A 25,477-nucleotide genomic window follows, 5' to 3' on the forward strand; every position below is an offset into this window, starting at 1 on the left:
TCATATCATGAAAGCCCAAGATTTCACTTAATCCATCCTATCCATCTATTTATGGCCTTGCCATCGAATACCATTACATACAGTAATGTATTTCGAAACCTTCGATTTTACAAATAATATATAGAAATACTCATTATCTAATGTCCTTAATAGAAGAATATGTTTTATTTTATCCACAAGAAAAATTGATTTCATATTTATGAGACATCTTTGATTTTATTCTGTTTTAATTGTTCTATGTCATTAATTTTAGTATTGGGATATTAAACTGTCTTGAAAGAAATAATACTATATATTGACTTATTAGAAAATCATTATACAGAGCTTTTGGAGATAGCCTAGCTATGCAAATATGAGAACCTGACTTTGGACTCCCATAGCCTAGGCATAATAGCTTGTTTTAGCAGGTTGCAACTGTATCCCCAGTGTTATTAGGGTAGAAAACGGTGAATTTCTGGAACTCACTGGCTAACTCTGGGTTAAGTCAAGAGACCCTGTTGGAAAACTAATAATGCAGCAGGGAATTACCATCAACCTCTGGCCTCCTCATTTGTGTGCTGATTGCACACAATGGCATGCTTGTGAATATACCCACATGAACACATACATATGTCTATTAGTAAGAAAATGTATACTGTAAAGCATTACCCATTTTAAAATTGTTAAGATTCTTCTATTACACAGTAAATTTGTTGCTTAGAATTTTTTGTGAATGATAACTTTAGAAACATGGGTTTTGGAGTGGTTCATACTGAAATGACATCTGATTGAACAGTAAACACAGGTGTAGATGGGGGTCACCTACAGAGATCTTAACCGTCTTTGTTTGCACTGTGCTTGAAGTGTTAAAACTGTGCAGCACCTCTATGTTTTTTCTGCTTCCTTCCAAAAATACTCGTACATTCAGAGAATGAGGGATCACAAGAAATGGTTCTGGTGACTCTAAGATCTCTCTGACTCACAACTCTGCCCTTCTTCCAAGACATTGCAGAACGCTACTCAACATACGATACTCCATTTTCAAAAACTTTCAGATCTCTGCTATGCTGATGTCAAATACTTTAAAAAGGGATCAGTGCATATAGCAGAAAACAGGACTTAACATGGCTGTTGCTAATAATTAATGACACATGCATGAAAAGATGTCAGAACGATTGTATTTAATTGTAATGCTTATTATTTTATAATAAGCAAATAACTATATCATACCATGATATGACTAGAAATAAGTCTTTGTTCTTATTGGTGTTTGTGGCAAATCAATATTTTCTATGATCCTATTTTTCCATATACTTTTACAAGAAATCTATAGGCATATTTAATTTTACATGCAGATTTAGTCAAGCTCCAATTTTCCTATAATATTATTTTCTTATAATCTTAACTTCCTCCATACATTTATTGAATAGACTTTCTAATAAATTAATAGAAAACAAGGTATGGCTTTCTATTTTAATTAATAATATCTATATTATATTTTCAATATTTATTATTAATATTTCCAAAGTTGGTAATATATTACTTTTAAGTAAAATAATTACCTAATTTTAGAATCAGCATTCCTTTTGGTTTTAAACTTATGTATAGTTTTCATGGCAACATTAATAATGTTAAAATGTCTGATGATACTAAGGAATTTAAGTAATATGCTCTAAAAACATCAAGTGGTTTATTTTGCTTGAATCAGATATATTGATATAAAAATAAAAACATGTGTTTAGTAGGTAGAGAATGCATAAGTAATGAGTTTGTTATGCTGATATTAGTTCTTTTAGACTGCACTTTTAATAATCTAAATAAGTCATTGTAATATAAAATCTTGCCTTTTGTGTTCATACTTTTTTGATTAAACTCAGAAACAGGAACACATTTAGTAAGCTGTTCCTCAAAAGTTTTCTAAAATGCTTAGTGTTTTGTTTATTATGAGAAGTTTCAGACTGCTCTGGTAGAATTCTACTAGTCACTAACTGTGAAGATTTGTGATGAATGTTCTCCACAACTCTAGAACAATATACTAAGTCACAGGAAGGACATGTGTGCTCTGTATCTGTTGGTGTGAATCCGAGTAAATTAATTTATGAAATGAAATGTAGATGACGGTCCACTAATAAGCTGGAAGAAACATAGTAATCATAACTTAATTAAAAAGAGAGAGACTGATACAACACCCTTGTGTGTTGTTTCTAGGAAAATGTGTACAATTTTATATTTTAAAATTCAGTGATAAGTATTTTATTCATTAATATATAAATTTTGATAAATCACTTTGAATGAGTAAGGAAATAGCAAACCTTCATGTTTGGGAATGGACGCTGATAAACCTGCTTTAAAATGTTTTTTTTAAAGCTTTATAGCATTGATCTCAGTCTCCAAGACTAATAAAATCCTGATTTACAGAAAACCTGATGCTTAAAACAATTATAACTATGCACATCATGAATTTGAGAACTAGAGCAGGGGATATAGGAAGCCTTGGAAGTATGAAAAGAGGTATAAAATTATGTGAATATAGTAGTCATGTATGAAATTCTCAAAAACATTAAGAGCAGTGCAATACTTTAAGTTCTTTAGTTTGGAGGACTTTTAAATATCAATCTAAGATGTCGTGCAGAAGTGATTTGACACTTGTATAACTTATCCAGAGCTTGTGAAATATCAAAATTCTACTGTGATTTTAGTAATAAGATTATAATTCTAATACTTATCAAAAATATTTTGACTAGTTTTCTGCTCTGTTGATTGGATCGTTTTCATTAGACACATGTGTGCGTCTTCTTCATCTACAGTGGGAGCATATGAAGACAAATGAGCCCACTTGCTGTATTCAAGAGTTTCTTAGTGTAGATAGCATAGTCTCACCCGAAAGATGAAGATTTCTTTTTTAACTTACTATTTTTTAAAATTTCTGTAACATGTATTTTGATCATATTCTTTTCCCTCATGCAAGTTCTCCCAAATCACAACACACCCAAGGCCATGTTCTTTCTTTCTCTTTAAAAAAAGAATAAAATGAGATAAAATAAGGCCTTCTTACTATAATGGGAGGTATACCGCTCATCCATATATTCTGTACAATACTGCCATCCCCCTTCTTCCTGGGATGCCAGAAGAGGACATCAATCCTTTCAAACTGAAGTTACAGATGACTGAGACACTATATGAGTATTGGGAATCCAACCTGGGACCTCTTAACTGCTTAACTTAAGCCAGCACTCTTAACTGCTGAGGCTTCTCTCCAGTCCCTTAAGAGTTTTTATTAAAACATTAGAAAGTAAAATTTGAGCTTAGCTATCTGAAAATAAATCTGTAACTTCTATAGATTATGTTATAGCATAAATGATAAACTTTTATTCATATATTTGTAAATATGAATACAAATTTCTGTCCCACTAGAACAAAATTATACATTGTACACTATGGAAACATTCTGTGACAAACATATATCTCTTAGATTTAAAATGGTTTTGTATAATGTCAGTTAAAAAATAAGAAGCTAACATAGAACGCAAGCATTCGATGAGATTTCTCACCACTTGGAGAATGTGTGACATGTTTCACTGTAATTAGTCCCAGGGTAAGTGCAGAGGAATTAAACATCTGATAACATTGCTAATTTGGAACAGAATGTTACGATTTGGCTTTCTTCTGGGCTTTAATAGGTTGTCCAGCTGTAATCATTTATCTTCTATTTCTCTAGTTCCCAGTTATTGCTAGCAATTTTCCGATTGAAATATATATTTGATAGTTTGGGATGTTTGTGTGCACTGCTGTTAAACACTATTCATTTCTCCCTGGCTGTTCTGCAGACAGAAAGTCTAATTTGTGTGTATCTGTTTCTGCTACAATTTAAATTTCTCAGCAGATGACCTCAAGAGGGCACCTTTAGGAAAAGTCCTCAACATGGATATTATAATGGACATCAATCTTGGTTTTTAAAAAATTGATAGATTAGGTACATGATGGTGATTGTAACAATTATTGGTGTGGTTACCTTTTAAAAAAATCCTGCTCCATATCTTCAATATCATAGAAAATTGAGAAAAGAAATTACAAAGTTTGTCCTTACATATGGAGCATTTATTTTGTTTTACAAAATGTTAAATCGCAATGCTTTATAGTATGGAGACTTTGTGGTAATTTAAAATTAAATTAGAAATTTTACTTTATAGCTTGTTTGATTTTTAGTAGCTTATTTCTGTTTAACAAGATGTTAGATAATATAGAATTAGAGTAGAGATTACCTATTTCTTAGGACCATAAACTCTGGGAGTATTGATTTCTGCAGGGAGTACTGATTTTCCACCTATAAAATAAGTTGGCATGCCACATAATTGCTGTTTAGCTTTGACAAAACAATTTTTACGCTATATGCAAAACCATATTCTTACAAGCAACCCTGTTTTCAAACTTGCCATGTTATTAGCGAGGTATAACTCAATTTTATTTTTAAAAGACTATTATTCTGTTTCTCATAAACTACAGTGAGAAAATTAAGATTAAGTAGTCATTGACACTGAAGCTGCTTTGTTTTTTTAAATCAAAGTTTTTTGTTAAATTTATTAAAAATTCTATTATAGAGTAACAATAAGTGTTTAATGTAAACAAATTACAGGATAATTTATTTGGTGTGGAGTAAATGTTGTTATTAAATAAGAGGCATATTGTCACTTTGTATCTTGTTATAGCTATGTCAAGGATGTAACTTCACCCAAAATTAAAGAGGGTCTGAATGCATATTTGTAATGAATGAAGTGATATTTAATTTAAATCAAATAGAAAGAGAAGCATACATTCAAAATGTTAAAGATAGGGTTATTTCACACAAGTTAAATTCAAATAGAGGAAATGGAAAAATGGTTCAGCAGTTATAAATACTGGGATTTATAAATACTGTATTCAATTCCCAGCACCCACATGCTGCCTCATAATCAACTGTAACCAAACTCAAGTTTACCTTCTTCTTACCTATATAGTTATGAGACACACACGTTGTGTAAAGACATATATGATAGAAAAACACCTATACCATAAAGAAAATTTTTAAAATTACGTAATAAAGTCAACTGGATTAGATTTAGGTTCTATATTTTCTCTCACTGCAATGTTTTATCAATTTTGAAATTTTGTGTTAGTTTAATATCCTGTATCATTTATCTGCTTGATTTCCCTTCTTTTCTTTCTGAATATGTAAAAGAACAAAAAGATTTATGAAGAGAATAAAGGAATTACATCCAAAGTTCAAATTTTCCATATTCAGAATTATAAATTTTCATAATTCTCTATACAGATATAAATTCACTCCACATATGTGCATATATTTATTTTAAAATATTTTTAAAAAACTCTCATTTTATACAGATATTTAGGGACAATAGAGAATAGACCAAAATTATGTTGGTCTCAAATAGTTCACAAAATCTCCATTTTGGTCATGGGAATGAAACCAGGTCCAATAAAAGCAGTGAGTGGTCTGAACAGCTAAGTCAACTCTGTAGCCAATGACAGGCACTTGAAAAAAGTTAAATAAGTTAATGTAGTGATATTAGCATGATGGATTGTCACATAATAAGAATAATTGAATGTTGCTACAGTAATTTTTTGAAAAATTTAACATATATATATATAATAACATATGCTGCAATTAATATAATTTCTGTGTGATTATTCAGGCGTGGGCCACTGGAAAATGAACGTGCAGTCTCTATTTACAGTTTAGATGATCTTTATTTATTCATTTTTATTTATTAAAGATTTCTGTCTCTTCCCCGCCACCGCCTCCCATTTCCCTCCCACTTCCCCGATCAAGTCCCCCTCCCTAGTCAGCCCGAAGAGCAATCAGGGTTCCCTGCCCTGTGGGAAGTCCAAGCACTTTGTAATAACTGAGTGTACTGACATTTTTGCATCTCAACTTGACAGAACCTATAGTTATTCATGAGGAAAGAACTTCAGCTGAGGAAATGCCTCCATGAGATCTACCTGTAAGGCATTTTCTTAATTAGTGACCAATGGGTGAAGGCACTGGTTATGGTGGGCGGTGTCATTCCTGAGTTGGTGGTACTGGATGCTATTAGAAAACATGCTGAACAAGCTAGGGGAAGCAAACCAGTGTACATCTCCTCTTCATGACTTCTGTATCCGTTCCTGCCTCCAAGATGCTGCCCTGTCTGAGTTCCTATCCTGAGTTTCTTCAATGTGAACAACAATATGGAAGTATAAGCCAAATAAACCTTTTCCTTCTTCCCAATTCTCTTTTTGGTCATGGTGTTTGGTCATAGCAATTGAAACCCAAACTAAAACACTGACTGAGTAATGCTGATACCATTGTATAATCATGTTCAAGCAATTTGCATCTGGTGATGAATAGAAACATATACATATATGTAGTTAGATATATGCACATATATTATTTACTATCCATACTTATATTTCTTTCCTCTGTTGGACTGAAAGCAAAGGCATATCAGGTGTATAAATGCATATAACAGGCAGATCTTCATTGCAATGCTGTTACTATATATATATATATATATATATATATATATATATATATATAATGGATAAATAAAATAAACCTATTATTTTTGGAGAAATGACTTATTCTGTACTGAAGCAGTATGAACAAATGGTCTCTGGTTCTCTAGTGTCAGAAAATAAAAATTTACTATAAAAATAAGCTCTTCTATAATCATATAGCTATGTCAAAAAGATATATAAAAGGTTCTTCAGTAGCCTGTGCATTATTTGAGTTAAAAATTAAATATTTGATTATAGCTAATAATAAGATTCAAGTGTATATATTTACATAAACAAATAAATAACTTAATAAATAATAGCAATATAAAGAATGTATAAGCTTTATCATGTTGAGAATTCTCATAATTAATTGGATGGTATATCCTTATAGGAGCAGTTCATAAATTTCAGCCTAAGAATGGGATGCCCATATGGCCTCCCCATAAATGTTACAGTGTAGAAATCTGATAGAAATGTAACCACTCAGTAAAGAAAAAATCACTAAATGCTATTTCAACCAGTGGACAGAGTTAATCCTGCAGTGATTTCATTCTGAATGTATTTAAATCTGGTAGAATTCAATAGAAATAAAAGTTATGGCTCCAGTTTTCATCTAACATATTTAAATCTGGTAGACTTCAATAGAAATAAAAGTTATGGCTCCGGTTTTCATCTAACATACTCTTTTAAATTGTATAACCAAAATACTGACTAATCCTAATTGAAGGATAGTCTACAAAAACATTATATGTGTCTCCTCGAAAGGTATATTTATTAAAATGAAGAATATTAAAAAGTGGAGTTGTGTAGGACATAAAATATGAGAATGGATGGAATTGAAGGATACTGGAAAGGACTCTGTGTCAAAAACTGGACTTTGAGTAAAATATAAGTCTGAGAATTGGATGCAATTTTGCTAGTGACTTATTAATGTAACTCTCTGATAATAGATGTGCTGTATGTATACATTGCTTAGAGTAAAGAAGAGTAAGTGTGGTAGTTATAGGATTTTTTTTGTTATGCTTTTTCTGTAAGTATGAAATCATACTGTCTGAATGTTTATTTAAAATAAAATTATTCCACAAATAAGAATAGCCTGTACACCAATGGCTAAGTGTTTGACATCTTATCCAGTACATGTAGGGTGGCTCTCATGTACACACATGATACACATTTTTAAATATTTTTCACATATCTAATAGTTACAGCTTTGTGTATTTAGAACATTTTTGTGGTCTTCACAATCTCATTTCTTTTTTAATAATTTAGTTTTTCCTTATCTTATACACAAGTTTTAATAGGTGATAACTAGACATTGGTCAACAACATTTTTTGCAAGATTTTCTGACTTGTAGAGTCCAGACCCTAGACTGTATTTATTTTTATTTTGTGTTTATGAATGTTTTGCCTGGATGTACACATGTGATCCACATGTGTTCCTGTGACTCCTGAGGCCAGAAGATGTCAAGTCTATTCAATCCAGAGTTACTCATGTTTGTGAACTACCATTTTGTAGCTGTGAACCTAAACAAAGCAACAAATGCTCTTAACCATTGAGCTCTTTGCCCTAACCAATATTTTCAATGATGTGTAATCATCATTTTTGTTTGATGATAGCTATATTTAATAAAAGATTAAGTCAATAGAGGACAACAGAAGATGAGTAAGGAGCATTGATAATGGAGTGAAAAAATGGACAGTTACTTTCATGTTCTTGATATTAATGATATACTTTATAGTAATAAAGTAATATAGTAATTAATGATATACTTTATAGTAATAATAGAATGTCATCACCATTATGGCTGCAGACACTACTAATGCCCATGCAACTATCATCCATATCATTCTTTCTAGCTGTTGAACAGTGGCTCTTTATTAAACCAATGAGAGCAATCCATTTACACAGGGCACAGAAAGATTAATCCACCGAAGATAGCCCTGACTAATAACTCAAAAGAAAAATTATCGCCGGGCGGTGGTGGCGCATGCCTTTAATCCCAACACTTGGGAGGCAGAGACAGGCGGATCTCTGTGAGTTCGAGACCAGCTTGGTCTACAAGAGCTAGTTCCAGGACAGGCTCCAAAACCACAGAGAAACCCTGTCTCGAAAAACCAAAAAAAAAAAAAATTATCATCTTTGTCGTTGAGATTTTGGTTAGGTGATCATTGGCTATTGAAGAATATATTCTCAGCCCAAATAAGAAAATATTATAAAACTGTTTATGTCTATTTATAAACTGAATTACATATATTATATAAATTTTTAGATAAATAGTTAATATGCTGATGCCTTATGACTTTTCCAGACATACTTATTGTTACATTAGCATCATCCTTCTGTCTTCCGTATTCCTTTACTTCCTTCTCTAAAGATCCCTTTTTTTCATATTTCCCTACTAGGTCCGTCTTTATTGGCCCACAACTACCCTATACTAGTAATGGTTCTGTTTTTCATGCCTTGTGTCTGTAGTTACTCTAGGGTATATCCTTGTATATGAATATTTGGAGCTAAGAACCTCTGGTTATAGAGAAAATGTTACATTTTTCTTTCTGGGTCTAGATTGGCTCATTCATTGTGGGCTTTTCTTGTTCCAATCATTCATTTACCTACAAGTTTCATGATTTCAGTTTTAATTAAAGCTGAATAGTTTTCCATAGTCTATATGTACCATATTTCCTGTATTCATTCATCCAGTTCTAAAGGATACATGTAATCCCAAGTAAAGTTCAGAGACTATTGCAAAAGATAGGGCTGAAATATTGTAAAAACAAAAAAATCAGTGTGTTTTCTGTGTGAAAGTGAATGTTCTAAGAAAATCAGGTTTTACACCCATAATGTCTCACCAACAAGGCTTCCTAAACATGAGCTGAAAACAGACAACAAAAATAGACATGCTAAAGTGGAGAGAGAAAATCCCTGGGGCTTAAACGACACACAAGGAACTACTGGAACTTAAGAAACATGACGAGTGGGAAGACTAGCATTCCCTAGTAGGAGCACACCAACTGGTTATCAAATTTCAAAAGATCAACCAAATAACATGCATACAAGCATCATTATGCAGATTGAGCTGGTTATTTTTTAAATATGCAAGGACATATGCAAGTATATAGACATTGAAAGAGAAAGAAGGGGTAAATTGGAGGCTTTGGAGGAAGGTAAGGGAAAGGAGAAATGTAGTTATGCTATGTCCTCAAAAATTAAAAAAGAGACTTCTTTAATGAAGGTTGTTTACTATACTTATCTGTGGGTATAATAATAATATTTATGTAGTAAGGATTTATGTTTGTCTAGAAAAGTGGCAGTAGTAAATTTTTCATTACTAAGGTCCATGACTTAATGAACCTGGGAAGCTGGCTGGGTTTTCAGTATCAAGCTTGATTTTGTTCCAATTAAGTAGATCTTAAATCCAATTAGACAGAGATTTGTTGTTTCCAACATGTGAGTGTCGGTTATCACACCTTTATGCACAGCTTTCCACGCTGGTAATTTGTGTCTTCATAGGTGTTACTGCATGGTAGGAATGTGTATTACTCTCCACCCTTGGCAACCTGTAATATGTGTACTGGAATTATATGCTAGATCACAGGAAAAGGGCTTTTAGGTCAGATCCAGAACAAATCATTTGAGTTCTGTCTCCTAAGTGATGATTTTAGCAACTAGTGCCACTCTCGATGTCTTAGAGGTAACAAAGTGCTACATTGGTCATCTCTAATATTTTTGAGAATCATTTTGTTTACTCTGAGCAGCTGCTAATAAGAATCATTCTCTTACCTGAGGTTTTGGATTTTTTAGCAGATGGTTCTCATGGGGAGTGTGTTAGCCTAAGTTATGTAACTTCATTTAAGATTATATGTATACATATATGTGCATGTGTATATAATTCCTTTAAGATGCATATATGATTAAGATATATATTTATTTATAAGGATATAAACATATCCTTAGAGATATATTGTATGAAGGACACTTCTTTGTTTCCTGGTTGCCTGTCAGCTCAGACCCAAATTAATCATACAGAAACCAAATTATTTGCAATACTGTTTGGCCAATAGCTTAAGTGTATTTCTGGCTAACTTATATCTTAAACTAACCCATCTCCACTAATCTGTATATCACCACATGTCTGTGGCTTGCTAGCAAAGTTTCAGCATGTCTATCTCTGGCAGTGGCTCCATGGCTTCTCTGAATCTGCCTTCTTTCTCCCAGCATTCAGTTTAGTTTTCCCCACCTAGCTCTACTCTACCCTATCAAGCCAAGCCAGTTTCTTTATTAACAATTGGAATTCACAGAATACAGAGGGAAATCCCACTTCACAGATATATATGTTCTATCTATCTATCTATCTATCTATCTATCTATCTATCTATCTATCTATCTGTATATCATAGATATTATTTCTGGAGGCTTTATTGTCAATCATTCCCCCTTCTCCTTTTATAATCATCTCCCTCTCTTCACCCTGTTGTAGCTCCCTCTTACTTATAACCTCAAAGAATACTGAATTTGAAAAACTATAACAGTTTATAAATCAAACATTCTTTGAAAGCAAAGAAACTTATAGTTAACTTTGATGGATACAAATATGAAATAGTCTATCTTTGCTGTTTGTATGTGGATTGTTATTTATTTCCTAACTTCACCTTAAAGTAGTTTATTATTTTATAAATATACTAATTAAGTTTTCAATAATACCACAGATCTTTAAATGATATTACACTAATATAAACATTTAAGATAAACTTACTGCCAAATATTATGCAATAAATACATTTACTATTCATTTACCTATTCATTTTGTTGCTCATTGTTTATTAAATTTCTATATGGTAAGCAAATTTCAGAACTGATAAAGATTATAGTAAATATACCAAATTAAGTTCTATCTTTATCAAGTTCTCATGCTTATTAAAACCATTGAAAAGATTGTTGGCAATCTATCAGCTTATTTAATGAATACTGATATCCTTAAGAAATGTATCAATTACAGTTAATATTTGTGCTAAAATAAATGAGGAAATTTAATCTTATTATAACCTTCATTTCGTTCTAATGCACAATGCAACAAAATATACAGTGGTTATGAGATAATCCACAAGGCTATCAGTCTTAAAAATTAGTCAAGAAAAAATCATTTCTTAAATCTCTGTTACTCCTTCAATGTATTTCTATTGTTTTACAAACTCTGCAGTGTGTTGGAGAGAGGTGGTTTATTGGTTCCCAGCCACATGGCTTCTTTAAACCCAAAATAATCAAACAGAAACTCTATTAATTAAAACACTGCTTGGCCCATTAGCTCTAGCTTCTTATTGGCTAAGTTTTATATTAATTTAACCCATTTCTATTAATCTGCATATTGCCATGTGACTATGGCTTACCTGGCAAAGTTCCCAGCATCTGTCTCCGTGAGCTCCATGGCTTCTCTCCAACTCTGCCCTTTTTTCTCCCTTCATACAGCCTAGCTTTCCCCACTGAGTTCTGTTCTTGTCTGCCATAGGCTCAAAGCAGTTTTTTTTATTCATTAACCAATAAAAGCAACACATAAGACAGAAGGACCTCCCACACCAGCAGCAGATTGAGAATGCATGGCTTACTCTTGTATGTTCCCCAGTCTTCCCAATTATTTGTTGAAAATGTTGCATATAATCTTCTGTATATAAATGCTGCACATAATTCTTCCCTCACTCAAACCCATAGGAAATTTGAACTTTAGAATTTTACTTAGAACTGTCAATCATCATGGTTTCAACTGAAGGAAGTAAATGAACATTATTTTTTTAGCATATTTACATTATGGTTCTGAAATATTCCAGGCAATTCTGTAAGCCTAGCATGGACAAAAAAGTAAGACAAGTACTAAAGAGAAGGATCAGAATTTAGGAGCACTCCCTGCTCTTCCAGAGTTGGGTTCCCATCACTCACATAAGGCAATTTTACAAACACCTTTAAGTCTTGTTCCAGGGAACCAGGGAATCCACTGGCCCTGGAGTCTGCACATGAACTCCTGTGGTGCACGTGCATACACACACACACACACACACACTTAAAATTAAATCAAATCTTATTAAGTGAAAATAGAGAGAAAGGAAGACAAAGGTGAGACCAGAAATTCTTTGTACCTGAATATCACTATTTCTGCCATTCAAAGAATTAAATGTATACATTAACACACCAAAGCCATCATTCTATCATTGGTAAATAAAGAAGAAGTAGCTTATATACTCTTCTCTTAAGTATTATTAGTATCTACCATATGAATAATTATAAATAAATTATATTGTATATATTATTTTAATTATATTATTAATATATTTATAAGGTATAAATTAAATAAATATTAAGGAAAAATTAAAGCATTTTCTTTTAAAAACATTGTTAAAATTTTGTCATTGGTCAAAAATAAGAAAAATAAAAGTTAAAACATATAGCCAGCAATCATTCACTTGTACACATACTCTTTGGCTCCTATTCTGATTATATACAGACTGTTCCCTATGCAAGTGATCCCGCAATGTTTTAGCACATAATACCACTGTCTTTTCAAATTTATATCATAGTTGGAGTGACCAGGAAAGTAAAAATGTACTATATTTGTAGGGAAGCGTGAGACTCACATCAATAACAGAACACAAAAGAGCTACAAGGGCTGATGAGGGGAGAGGAGAGCATTGTTGAGAGCTGGTAACTCTAAGAGTTATAACAAAGTAAGGCCAGGGATGCCTCAGGAAGGAGAAGAAAAGTGTGTCCATGAATCCATGAGCAATGCATTTCTGTGTGTGTTCATGTTTGTGAGTGTGTAGATCTCGTTGTGCATTTGTGCATGTGTGTTTATGTGAGAAGGGTCTGTGTGTGTGTGTGTGTGTGTGTGTGTGTGCATGCACGTGTGTGCAAGCGGCGTGTTCTCGGAACATTTCTGACTGCTAACCTGTAGACAGAGTGGTTGTACAGAGGGGAGGATGTAAGAGGCTAATCTGAGAGCTGGTGAAGCACAACGCTAAGTGGAAAGACCCTGAAGACTCAAAGGCTCAGACAGAGCATCTGGGCTCTTTCTCTTGAGTCCTGAGAGAGGCTCTTGGCGACTTTGAACATAGGAGTGCCATAGCTTTATTTCTGTTTTAAAAAGCTGACTCTTGTCCAATTGTGTCCCCACAGCTACTGAATCTAATATGATGATGTTTAAAATATGATCTCCATGACCCGTTTTTCAAAGTGTATCCAGTATTATTACAATTTCAAGAAATTGCCAAAAACTGAACATTTAAATTTAAAAGATGTTTTGGATAATCAAAAAATAAATAAATTACATAACATACTATATATGATTAATGTACACAACTCTATTTAACATATGGCACACATGTATTTGTTTATAAATATGTACACACACATACACATTTAACATTACCAAGTTTCTACTCGGGTTTGTGTCTGTGATTATACACAATTCTTTATAGTTGACAATATCCATATTAAAACCCACTACACACTAATTTGTCTCTTTATCTATCTACATTTTCACACATACAGCAAGTCTTCCATATGAATGTGTTTTTATATGCATATTCAACCACTATCAATCTGTGTAATGATAATATTTGAAGGAAAATGGCATGTATATTGAACACATATAGACTTTATTCCTGTGATTACCTAAATCATTGCCATCCAACAAATACTAACAAAGCATTTAAACTATGTTGGTTATTGTAAGTAACTTAACCATGATTTTTAACACTAAATATTTGTGTGGGTTTTTTCTAAATATGTTTATTGCTACTTAATAAAGATATTCTCTGTGATGTTTCATTGGGTGGTTTAGTCGTATGCAAATATTATATAATATACAAAGCATAGCTATGATCACTTTGGCAAATATAGTCTTATGTAACCAATATCAACTCCTTATTTCATCATCTCCATAGAGTCTGAAAAGTATCTCAGCCTATGATAATATGGATTATGGTCAAAATTCCATATGTTTTATGAACTCAGGTATCTAGATGTATCTGAAGGAATATATATATATATATATATATATATATATATATATATATTGCACTTTTACTAGAAATAATGATCTAACAAGCATTCTAGTAGATAGCAATAAGCACCACTATTGTAATAAGAATGGTGGGCTACGTTCCCAGCACGCGGCCGCCCGCACGGCTAGCTTTACCTGAAATAATTACATGGAAACTGTATTCTCTTAAACACTGCCCGACCCATTAGTTCCAGTTTCTTATTGGCTAGCTCTTACATATCAATCTAACCCATTTCTAATAATCTGTGTAGCTCCACGAGCTGGCTTACCAGGAAAGATCTTAACCTGCATCTGTCTGGAGTGGGAGAATCATGGCGACTCCTTGACTCAGCTTCTTTCTCCCAGCATTCTGTTCTGTTTACTCCGCCTACCTAAGGGTTGGCCTATCAAATGGGTCTAGGCAGTTTCTTTATTAATAAGAAATCACTCTCACATCACACCACCATTAGTGATTTGTCATGAAATAATTGAAAGAAATGGAACTCAATCTCTTTCTATTTTTAAATTTTGAGATATAATATTTAATAAAGTGTTTATATAAACTGTTAAAATGGCTTATATATAAATTTATTTTAGATTATTTTCAATAAATATAATAAAGGGAAATAATATTGAAAATATAATTATCTGACAAATAACACATCTATTGTAATAAGTGGATCAAGGACAAAATTTTGGAAATATGGCATATGAAAGGGTACTGGATCATTAAAAACCTTTTATAAAAATATAAGCATTATCATCAGGAATCGATATTCTATAAAAGAATATATTAAAACTATTCATCTACATTTGAGGCGGATATAAAGACTCCAGATAGGTACAGTATTAATAATACATGGTTCTCAGGATGGGTAGCTAATTTTATATGCTAAAATAATAATATCCTTTAACAACTTTCATAGAGATAATAAATTTTTCAGGGTAAATGGAAATGTACTAATAGTTACATCATAACATGCCAGTCATTACACAGAGTAAGTTCTAATTTCTCTATTAACCACATTATTATTTATTTGTGTTATCTTACAGCTCCTTCGCCAGTCACCAACGTGAAAAGGGGAAAGATTGCAAAGAACAGCATCTCTTTGTCTTGGCAAGAGCCAGATCGCCCCAATGGCATCATCCTGGAGTATGAAATAAAGTACTTTGAAAAGGTGGGATTAGGAAAATAAAACTCCTTTTCTTTTCTTTCCACTCTAACAACTTCAGTTCTCAATTTGTACAAGAGGAGATTGTACTCTCGGGTGTAAATCAAAAAAAGTCTATTTTTCAGTTGTGCTTGTGGGAGCCAGATGCCTTCAGTGAGCCCTCCTGTCACATCCTGGAGTGGCTGGATAAAGCATACAGTCAGTTTAACATTTAATTTCACATTAAAAGGTAAATTTGGGGGCTAATGAAACCACTTGCTGGTTAAAAACAAATCCTTGCACTCAAGCATGAGGAACTGAGTTTGGATTCCCAGAACCCATATAAATGTCAAGTGGGTGTGACGGTCATCCTGCAATTTCTGCTTCAGAAAACAGAGTAAGGGGGTCTCCAGAGACAGCTGGCAAGCGACACAAATGATGTTGTTGAGCTCTGGATTTGACTGAGAGATGACCACATTTAATAAGGTGAATGAAAGATCCGGATGTTTCTCCGAATCAAACTCTGACCTCTGTACACATGTACATCCGCATGCCCGCACACACATGCCCATCCATCCACATATGTCCACATGTCCACATACATTCACACAAGGAAAAATATGAATAAAATAAAAGACAAATCATACAAGATTTTGAAAATGTAGTAAATTTTCAGTCTTTTGATTTTCAGTAGTGGGTGCAATACCACACAAGCATAACTATGTATAGTCATGCCTGGTCGCTATCACAGTAACAGTTCTGTTAAAGTATGGGAAATTACACTCACCCCACCCACACACATACATACATGCAATCATTGTTCTCTAAAGGAGGTTAACATCATTTTACTTTCTTCTGACTGTATAATCAAGTAATCTATTGAAAATAGAATCACGTTTGGAAGCTCAGAGTGAGTTTATCGTTTCTGCCGTTATGCTGGCTTGTGTTGCTGAAATACAGGAGTCACCATTTATGGTTCTACCTTCTATCCTATGAAAATGGGAATTTGGGTAGCTTCGACCTAAATAGCATATCTTTAGAACAATCTGTGTTCTAATAAAAAGTTCAGAAAGTTAGATGGATGCCCAAGCCAGTCCCAAATAGGTGACATGGAGACCTGGACGCAGATGTACTGACTTTGCTAATTGGAGAAGAAATTACAGGAGCACAGTACACACAAGTGAATCCTGGTGAAGTGGAATAATGAGGTACACTTAATAGATTCTTATAAACTTACCAAGGCATCATTTCACTTTTAGGGAAGAAAAAATGGAATGTTAATGGCGCAAACCCTTGACTTGTGATTCCTAAGGACCTTCCCATAGAAAAGGAGGATGGGTCTATTCATCACCTCCTGAAATGCTCAGAGTAGATGATGAAAAATACTTAAAATATCTAAGATTGCTTGTGAATAAAAAGAGTCTAAGAAAATGTGGTTAAACAACTTTCATAGTTTTTAGAGATTTAAAAATGCCTTATTTTGATTATTAATTCGACAATTAACTATGTGGTTAAGGATAATGCATTAATAAAGAAATATATAGTAGGGAGAGCTATCTAGATCTTATAGCTAGGCTTTTAAATTTCTGCAATGATGATCCTTTGATCTTGTTAATGGATTATCATACTGTCAATTATTATTGGTGACAGTGTTACCTGTAGCTATTGGATCATACAGAACATAAATGGTGATACTGTTTTCTTTGTTTTTTTTTAAACCTTATTTATTGTGTTGTGAAATTTGCCGGGTTACCTTAGAGTATAATCAAACTGATTTCATTATGTTATTCATTTGCATTCTATCATAATTTCTTCTTATTGTTCTCCTCTCCCGCTGTCCTTCTTGGTGCCTTGTTATTCACACCAAAAATGTAGTTTTGAATGCATCAAAGTACTCTAAGAGTGCACCTTTGAGATGAAATTGTTTTTCAGCATGGTTGCAGGTATTTCCTGTCAACATAATTGGAGGTAATGTGGCAGAATGTAGTGGCCTCACTGATTCCCAATTCTCTGAGTTCAGTAATCAGAACTGTCTCTGAGTTCCAGATATTGATGATATAAACACATTCTATGTGTAATAATTTACAAATTAAGAATACAGTTCCTATTTACTTTTGTAACCTTTTCCATTCTACACAGCGCAAAGGTGTCTAAAATCAAACATTTATATAAGGAAACCAAATAAACTTTGGCTATAAAAATTTTATATTTGCAGTGATTAGTGCAGTTAAAATGGATTTTAACTTGCTAAAATATATAATGGAAACCATTGTTATCTTTACACCACAATTATATACATGATTATATATCATTAATTTAGCAGAAATATGATCTATCAACAAAACCTTATTAACAAAAATTTTAATGTGTGCTTGTGTGTTTACATTGTTTTTATTCTACTCAATTAATGATGTAGACCAATAAGCAGTATTCATGTATTTACTCCCCAAATCCTTTCCATGACTCCGTAGTTAGTAACATTAACTTTATCTACCACTTTCCAGCTTACTTACACTGTTCAGTATGAGCAAGGATGTCTGCTTCTTTCATTCTTTAAGTTGCTTCTTCTATTAGAGCACAGATATTAAATGTGTCTTGGGAAGTGTTATTTTCTGTGGCTATATCTGGTGAATGCTATCCATGTTCTGGAACATTCTCTTCAAAAGAGAATGTTTTTAGTTATTTGAATTTCAACATGATTTGTTCTTTAATAACTTGCAATTAGTGGTATATTGGTATGTTTATTATCTTTATAACCGAGAGTAAGAAAAATAATCTGAAGGGTTGGCAAATCTTAGTTGGAAAAGTATGGAGTGAACATGTTGGAAGACCTGCTTCTAAGGTCCTCAGAACCCATGGTTTCCAGGCAAGCTGGTGCATGCTTGCAGTCCCAGTACTCTGGAAGCGGACCGAGGAGGATCTCTGAGGCTTCCTGAAGAGCAATCTTCATTAATTGATTTTGAGATTGAAAGAAACGAGAGATTGTCTCAATGGGGGTAGATGGCATTTCTGAGGATGCCATTTAAAGATAGCCCTCTGGTCAACCACATGTGCACAAGTGCAAATGCGCTCCTCCATGTCCTTGTACATATATCAGCATGCATGGGTGCATACATACACATGTATTTTTTTTTAAAGAGAAAGTCACTTTATTTGGGGAAAATGGTTTCTACATGCTAAGGGTAAAATACATTGATAATAATTTACCTTGGTTCACATTTAAAAGTAACAAGGGTTATAGTACTTGGTAGAGTTATAAATTGCCTTTGTTAATGTTATTAATCCATGTCGAGTTACTAAACATTCTCATATGTACATAAAGATTATCCTAACACTTCTAAAAGGATAAAGGATAATGAGCCTTTATAACATGTTGAGGTGGGGGTTTTGGTAGATTTCCAGAGCTCATTTGGAACCTTCAGGGTGACACCAATGTTTTGTTGGATGGCTTTCGGCCAGCTACAGGTGGCACAGCCTTCTAGGATGTGCACACTTGCCAGCTGGCACATCAACCACCATTGCACTGTTCTAATAGAGGTCATTGGGCTCCTCTGCTCTGGTCTGGTGATGGGCCTCTTGCCATCTCTTAATTAAAGGCAGAAGAAAAGGGGAAGCTGCCCCTTGACAAGCTGTTTGCCAGCTGGCTTCTTTTGCTGGGTTCTCTCCTCACTACATGTGAGCAATGCTCAGGAAGCAGCTGGGGAATGTAGTTCATTTGCTCAGCTGGGGCCCCAGTGTAGTGAACACCCCTGCCCTGATCTACTATTTGACAGCCAAGTGCAGTTACTTGATTGCAAGGTATATATAGAGCTTGTGAGAAGAGGAACATTAGCCTGTTCAGGGGTTTAAAAAGTGGAATGGAAATATATTTTGTAGAATACTGAGGTTATTCCAGTATATATTAATAGGCTTTAATCAGTTTGCATACTCTTTGCTCAAATATTTTTTAAAAAAATATAGCATTGAACTAACTCAGCAAGACAAAGTATAATTAGACACTAGTTAAAAACAACAAAGATATTCCTAATCATAAAATCAAACAATAATGTCTTTTGTGTAATTGATGTTGTATCAAACATTATTTCAAATACTTTTTCCTTGTTGTAATAAAATATGCAATATATTTACAGAATGCATTTATTCCACATTGTTGTTCTTCACTAGTTTCATCCATACAAGCTTTTGAGTAATCAAATTTGCCTATTTAAAGTGTTGTGATTTTCCTCTTTTGTATTGATAGACTTTCAAATCCATTTTAAATAAAAATAATCTGAGGTGTGGAGCCTTATATATACATGTTAACCATATATTTGGAATTTTAATGTCAATATTCCTGTGCTCTTAAAAAATCCTTCCTATTTTATATTAAAACTGTTTTATGAGAAAAGAAAATTAAAATTATAGAAAATACATTTTAATATAGCAGTGGTTTTTACTAGATTTCTCTTCACAAAGTTAAACTTCTTTCAAAGAGATGAAAATAATATTAGCAAATGGGATATTTAATCATTTCTTACTGAAAGTTATTACTACAATCATAGCCAAACTGCAAAGTTTATTACTGAGAACTGATGATATTTAGGCTCAATATTGAAAAACAGTGAATAATGTAATCAGGTTTATTCAGTCATAAACCTGAGCATCCCCTGAACTCTCTGTAGCTACAGTGGACCATAAAAAGTTGTTTACAATATTTAGGAACAGCTCAAGGAATAACTTTGAACTTCTGTTATCCTAGCACTAACACAATAGACAGAAGGTAAAGAAGGGCTTGTGAACCAGATTCATCTTCTAGCACTAAATTATGTACTTTAACTCCCTTATAAAATAACAAAAAATTCCCTCAATATTTCATAGACTAAGTACTTAATCTGTGCATTAAGATCTAAAGATCAATGGCAGTGCAGAATGAATCAGAAAACTTATATCTATTAGAAACAAATCAGACCATCCCAATTTAGAGATGAATTTGGATATACCTAGATTCATGATGATTTGATGTGTTGAAACATATAAATGAAGACTGATTAGCTGCTTTTAAAAAATGAGTCCTTCCAGGTTTATGTTTTGGGTAGTATTATTGGTGAATTGGAAAGTAGTTACATATCACCTTCATTATGAAGATTTAGGAAGAGTTGAGCATCCATTAGATCATATGTATTAATCCATGAAGCATCTTCATGTTCATTCCTTGTTTCATTCTTACCCCATTCTGATGAGGACACTCAGGCAGTATGTTCTATTCCAAAGTAAATATAAAGGTAAAAGTGAATCTACTGTAACAGCATGTCAGCCTGTGATTAGAGTGTCATGGTAAATGTTGGCCTTTGTCCTAGGACATTGAGAGGCCATGGGGTGGGTGGGGATTTCTGTTATCTCTCCAATGGGAACAGGTTTCCTTTGTTTACCTTCCAATCTCTTTTCTGTTCCACCTCCAATCACTAAGTTGCTAGTGTCTCCAACAACCAGCACTTTTTAAAAAATGTACATATATATAAACATATATGTATATATATAATATACATACATACATAAACACACACACACATATATATATATATACACACACACATGTCCTGTATTTTTGCAATTTTCTTTACTGATTCCTGTTTAGATTAAATCAAACAAAATTAAAGTTTATTGGAAGTACTTATTTCATTTCTTAAGCTTTAAATCTAATTCAAAATCAAATTTATAGAAGATTTAAAGCTTACATGTAATCTGAATACTCAAGAAATAATTTCAGCATTCTGGAGAGCTAGCAAATAAGTTAGAGATATTACAAGAAGTTGTTCCTACAGAAGCAAGAACATAGTCGTAACATAAATGCAGTCTCCCGAGTAATGCTTTCCTGCAATGTTATTAAAGATTTATTTATTGTGTGTGTGAGAGAGAGACAGAGACACAGATAGAGAGAGAGACTGCATGACTGTACGTATGTGTACCATGGGACTGTAGGAGTCTGCAGATTTAAGAGGGCATTGGGCCCCTTGAAACTAGAGCTATAGGTGGTAAGGAGTCATCCTGTGGGTGTGGCGAACTGACCTTGAGCCTTCTGACACCCCAGCAAATGCTCTTAACAGCTGAAACATTTCTCTAGTCCCAAATTATAATATTGTTAAATGTTATAAATTTATTATTGCCCAAGGCATATATGATAGATAAGTAACTAAAATGTCATTAAAATGGTTACGTTCTGGAAACATTTGCTGACATACTAAAATTCTTCAGGGGTAGTAGAGATATCTTTGGTTTTGTTTTCAGTGTGTGTATAATAGGAAGTCTTCGCTTTCTGATCCATTTTATGAGTTTTCTGTTTTGCTGTCAGTAATTCATCTTTTGAAGACTGATTTTTTCCCCCTTTCTTACATATGCAATCCAAGGACCAAGAGACCAGCTACACAATTATCAAGTCTAAAGAGACCACTATTACTGCAGAGGGCCTGAAGCCTGCGTCTGTGTATGTCTTCCAAATTCGAGCACGAACAGCAGCAGGCTACGGTGCCTTCAGTCGAAGATTTGAGTTTGAAACCACACCAGTGTGTAAGTCATTTTAATTACTGTCAACCTCTGTCTCTGTAATGGTAACCAGAAGAGAGCCTGTGGATCGATAGGCTCCTGGGGCTCGCTGTCAGCTTCTCTTCCTTCCCTCTCCACTTCTGACCCCTTCAGGTAGGAGGCCTCGGCCATGCTCTAATGGTAGGTCTGTGGGTTAACACTGCCCTGCTCGCCTGCCCGCTTTGGTCCACTGAGAGCAGCTACATCAAGCATCTTAAGAAATGTTTAAGCCGTGCTTTTAAAGACTTCGTTCCCCCAGGTGCCGTGCTTTATTGAATTATTGTCATTTACTTTTTACTTGCTTTATTGAACTATGCTACTTTAGTCTTTCTAAGCAAATTCTACAGGGAGCTTTCTTTAGCATTGAATTTGACAAGAAAATGGTGCTTTCAGGATCCAATCTGATTTCCTAAAGTAAAAATTAAATTTGTGTCAGAATCTTGGAATGGAAAATCTAGAAATGGTTCTGAAATGTTCTTTGGTGCCCACTTCGTGTTTAATCTCATAAAACATAACTTCAGGCTTCAACAAATGATTTTAGATCACTTGTCCTAAAGCAAATACATTGAAGCTAACTTAGATGACAAAATCATGCTTTGTTTATGGACAAGGGAGATAGTACTATTAGTTTTCTGCTAAGGAAGTAACACACAGGAGGAGTGTAAATTGTTGTGTGTGTGTGTATATGTATGTGTATAAGTGTGTGTGTCTGCCTGTGTGTATGTGTGTGTATGCTTGTGTGTGTCTGTCTCTGAGTATATGTGTACATTCACAGATGCATATGTGTGTGTGTGGATTTATGTGTGTTCTTCACCCAGCACCATACTTCGCATTGGAAAAGAAAACACACAGTTAAAAAGTAACAAAATAAAAGTGTAGTTATTGGATTAATGTTATAATTATTAGAATAATTACAGCAATACAATTTAATAAATTCTTATGATATAGTCCTCTAGGAACCCAAATTGCTTCTGTTTGAAATCTTTCTAATTGATTTACATAAATAATTTTTATTAAGTGTTGAACAGACTCCCTTGTGCTACCTCATGAGACATTATAAGAAAAGATGTCAGTGGTAGAAATTGCTATTTCTTTCCTATACAAAAAAATGCATGACTTGAATTTAATCAAACATATAGAAATTGAAATCTAATGCTTAGCTTTCAGATAAACTTTTAAATAGATATAATAGTGGGTGTTTATGAAATCAGAAAAGTACAGTCTGCAGAATGAATTAATTATTAAATCTTATACTTTAATCTTAAGGTGGATTTGTTATAAAAGATATATTATGGCACCATCCTACTGTAATTGTTTTCATTGTATGTATATTTTACTAGCATTGAATGCTCTACTAGCCTATAAACTCTAGGAACAAAGTATACAAACATTATATATATATAATATTTTACAGACATGATCAAAATAAGCTTTGATACTTTGTAACTACAGAGGTCAAAAATATCATTTTATAATAAATTCCACTATGCATATGGTGCATTCTCAATACTTTATAAACAATATTCAGATATAATCATTTTACAAGTTTGAATCAAAGTGATAACTGGATAAAATATGTGATGAATATGGAATAAAAAGCAAACATATTTAGTAATGAATAGGGAAGTAGTTAGTAAGTAATATTAAGTAATATTGAATAGAAACCTGGGCGATGGGAACATTATAGCTTGGTGGTTTGATTTATGATATATTTTCTTGAGCATTTTCTCAAACCTGCAGGAGTAGAAATGCTATGTAAGCATCATTTTTAAGCATATTTGATTTCCTGTGACAATACAATCAACATAAAAGGAAATATTTATTGAACAAGCAGATTGAATCTATGGAGAGATACAATTATTGAAAACAAAATCATCTTTTGATTTTTAACTTTTGATTTTAAATTTTGATTTGTTAACTGATGTTTTAGATTACTTTTCTATTGGCGAGGAAGACAAGAAGAAAGATAAGGGAAAAGAAAAAAGAAGAAAGAGAAGAGAGGGGAATCAAAGATTTCATCAACTATAAGCACTCATGGATTACTGTAGAGAACATGGGTCACTACAGAGAGCCCTGGAAACAGCAAAAAAGAAACCTTTATTTACTTATTTATTTTGGTTAACAAAGCAACAGGAGGAATGGTTTAAATACTGAGCTAAATATTTCTAGTGGAGAAATTATTTATTGTAGTGAATATATGTAGATGATGTACTCATTGAATTCACAATCATCCATAGCCTTGAAGCAGAAGAAAAGTTTCAGAGAGATGGAACAATACTGACTTTCACTAGATAAGGTTTTTTCCATATAACTCACTCAGGATGCTGGCACTAGGATTAAGAGGGTAAATAAAGCAGAAAAATAAATAAATACGGAAAAAACTATGCAAGCACACTAATAATCAAGCTATTTCACTAAATATTTTATATTTATTCACTCCAATTTTAACAGAAAGGTAGTGATTCTGCTCTATAATCAAGAGAGCAAGGCTAAATGATGAAGTATTTTTATAGCTCATACACCTAGTAAATTCAAGATCTTTTTAAAATTTTGGTTAAATGTTAGTTAGTTTAGATATAAAGGTATATCACTCCCCCAAAGACATTTCTTCCTTTCATTGATGGGTTCAATCCTGAGAGATCACAACCTCAGAGAATCTAGACAATGTAGAGGATTCTAAGAGAGATATACATGGATCTACATAGGAAGGAGAAAAAGATAAAATCTGAGTAAATTGTGAGTGTGGGGGTCACAGGAGAGGGTAGAATAAGAGAAGAGAGAAAGGGAGGGGAGCAAAGAAAAATGTATAACTAAATAAAAAGAATTAAAAAATGAGCATTGGAAGCTTTTCTAGAGGTGCTGGGTTTAATTCCCAATACTTTCATTGTGGCTCCCAACCATCTGTAACTTCAGTTCCTTGGGATTCAGTGGTGTCTTCTTACCTCTGTGTGTTCTAAGATCCGATGTAGTGTGCTGACATACATGCAAGAAGAATACCCTTAAACATAAAATCAAAACAAATACATTTCTTTTAAAAGGGAAAGAAAGGGGAACATAGACTTGTAGATTACAAAGAATTTTACTCATACTTTACCCATAGCCTATAAATAAGATTTTACTCATATAAGCTGTTGAAAATATCAGCACAACATAAAGTTTATCATGCTTATATAGATACCACTACCTAAGACTTTCATAACCATATTGTAACCATTGCATTGATAAAGTTAT

General features: G+C 33.2%; 1 protein-coding gene across 12 annotated transcripts in view; it reads left to right on the forward strand.

Annotated features, from left to right (window-relative positions):
- The window catches only part of Epha5 (EPH receptor A5), a 278,396-nt gene that overhangs the window by 187,481 nt on the left and 65,438 nt on the right, over positions 1-25,477 (forward strand). For all 12 annotated transcript variants that reach the window (XM_075942761.1, XM_075942754.1, XM_075942756.1 and 9 more), the window contains 2 exons: positions 15,591-15,715; positions 22,072-22,231. In XM_075942761.1, the coding sequence (XP_075798876.1) occupies positions 15,591-15,715; positions 22,072-22,231 (285 nt within the window). The remainder of the gene's footprint in view (positions 1-15,590; positions 15,716-22,071; positions 22,232-25,477) is intronic.

Source organism: Microtus pennsylvanicus, chromosome 12 (assembly GCF_037038515.1).
Source record: "Microtus pennsylvanicus isolate mMicPen1 chromosome 12, mMicPen1.hap1, whole genome shotgun sequence".
NCBI classification, from domain to species: domain Eukaryota; kingdom Metazoa; phylum Chordata; class Mammalia; order Rodentia; family Cricetidae; genus Microtus; species Microtus pennsylvanicus.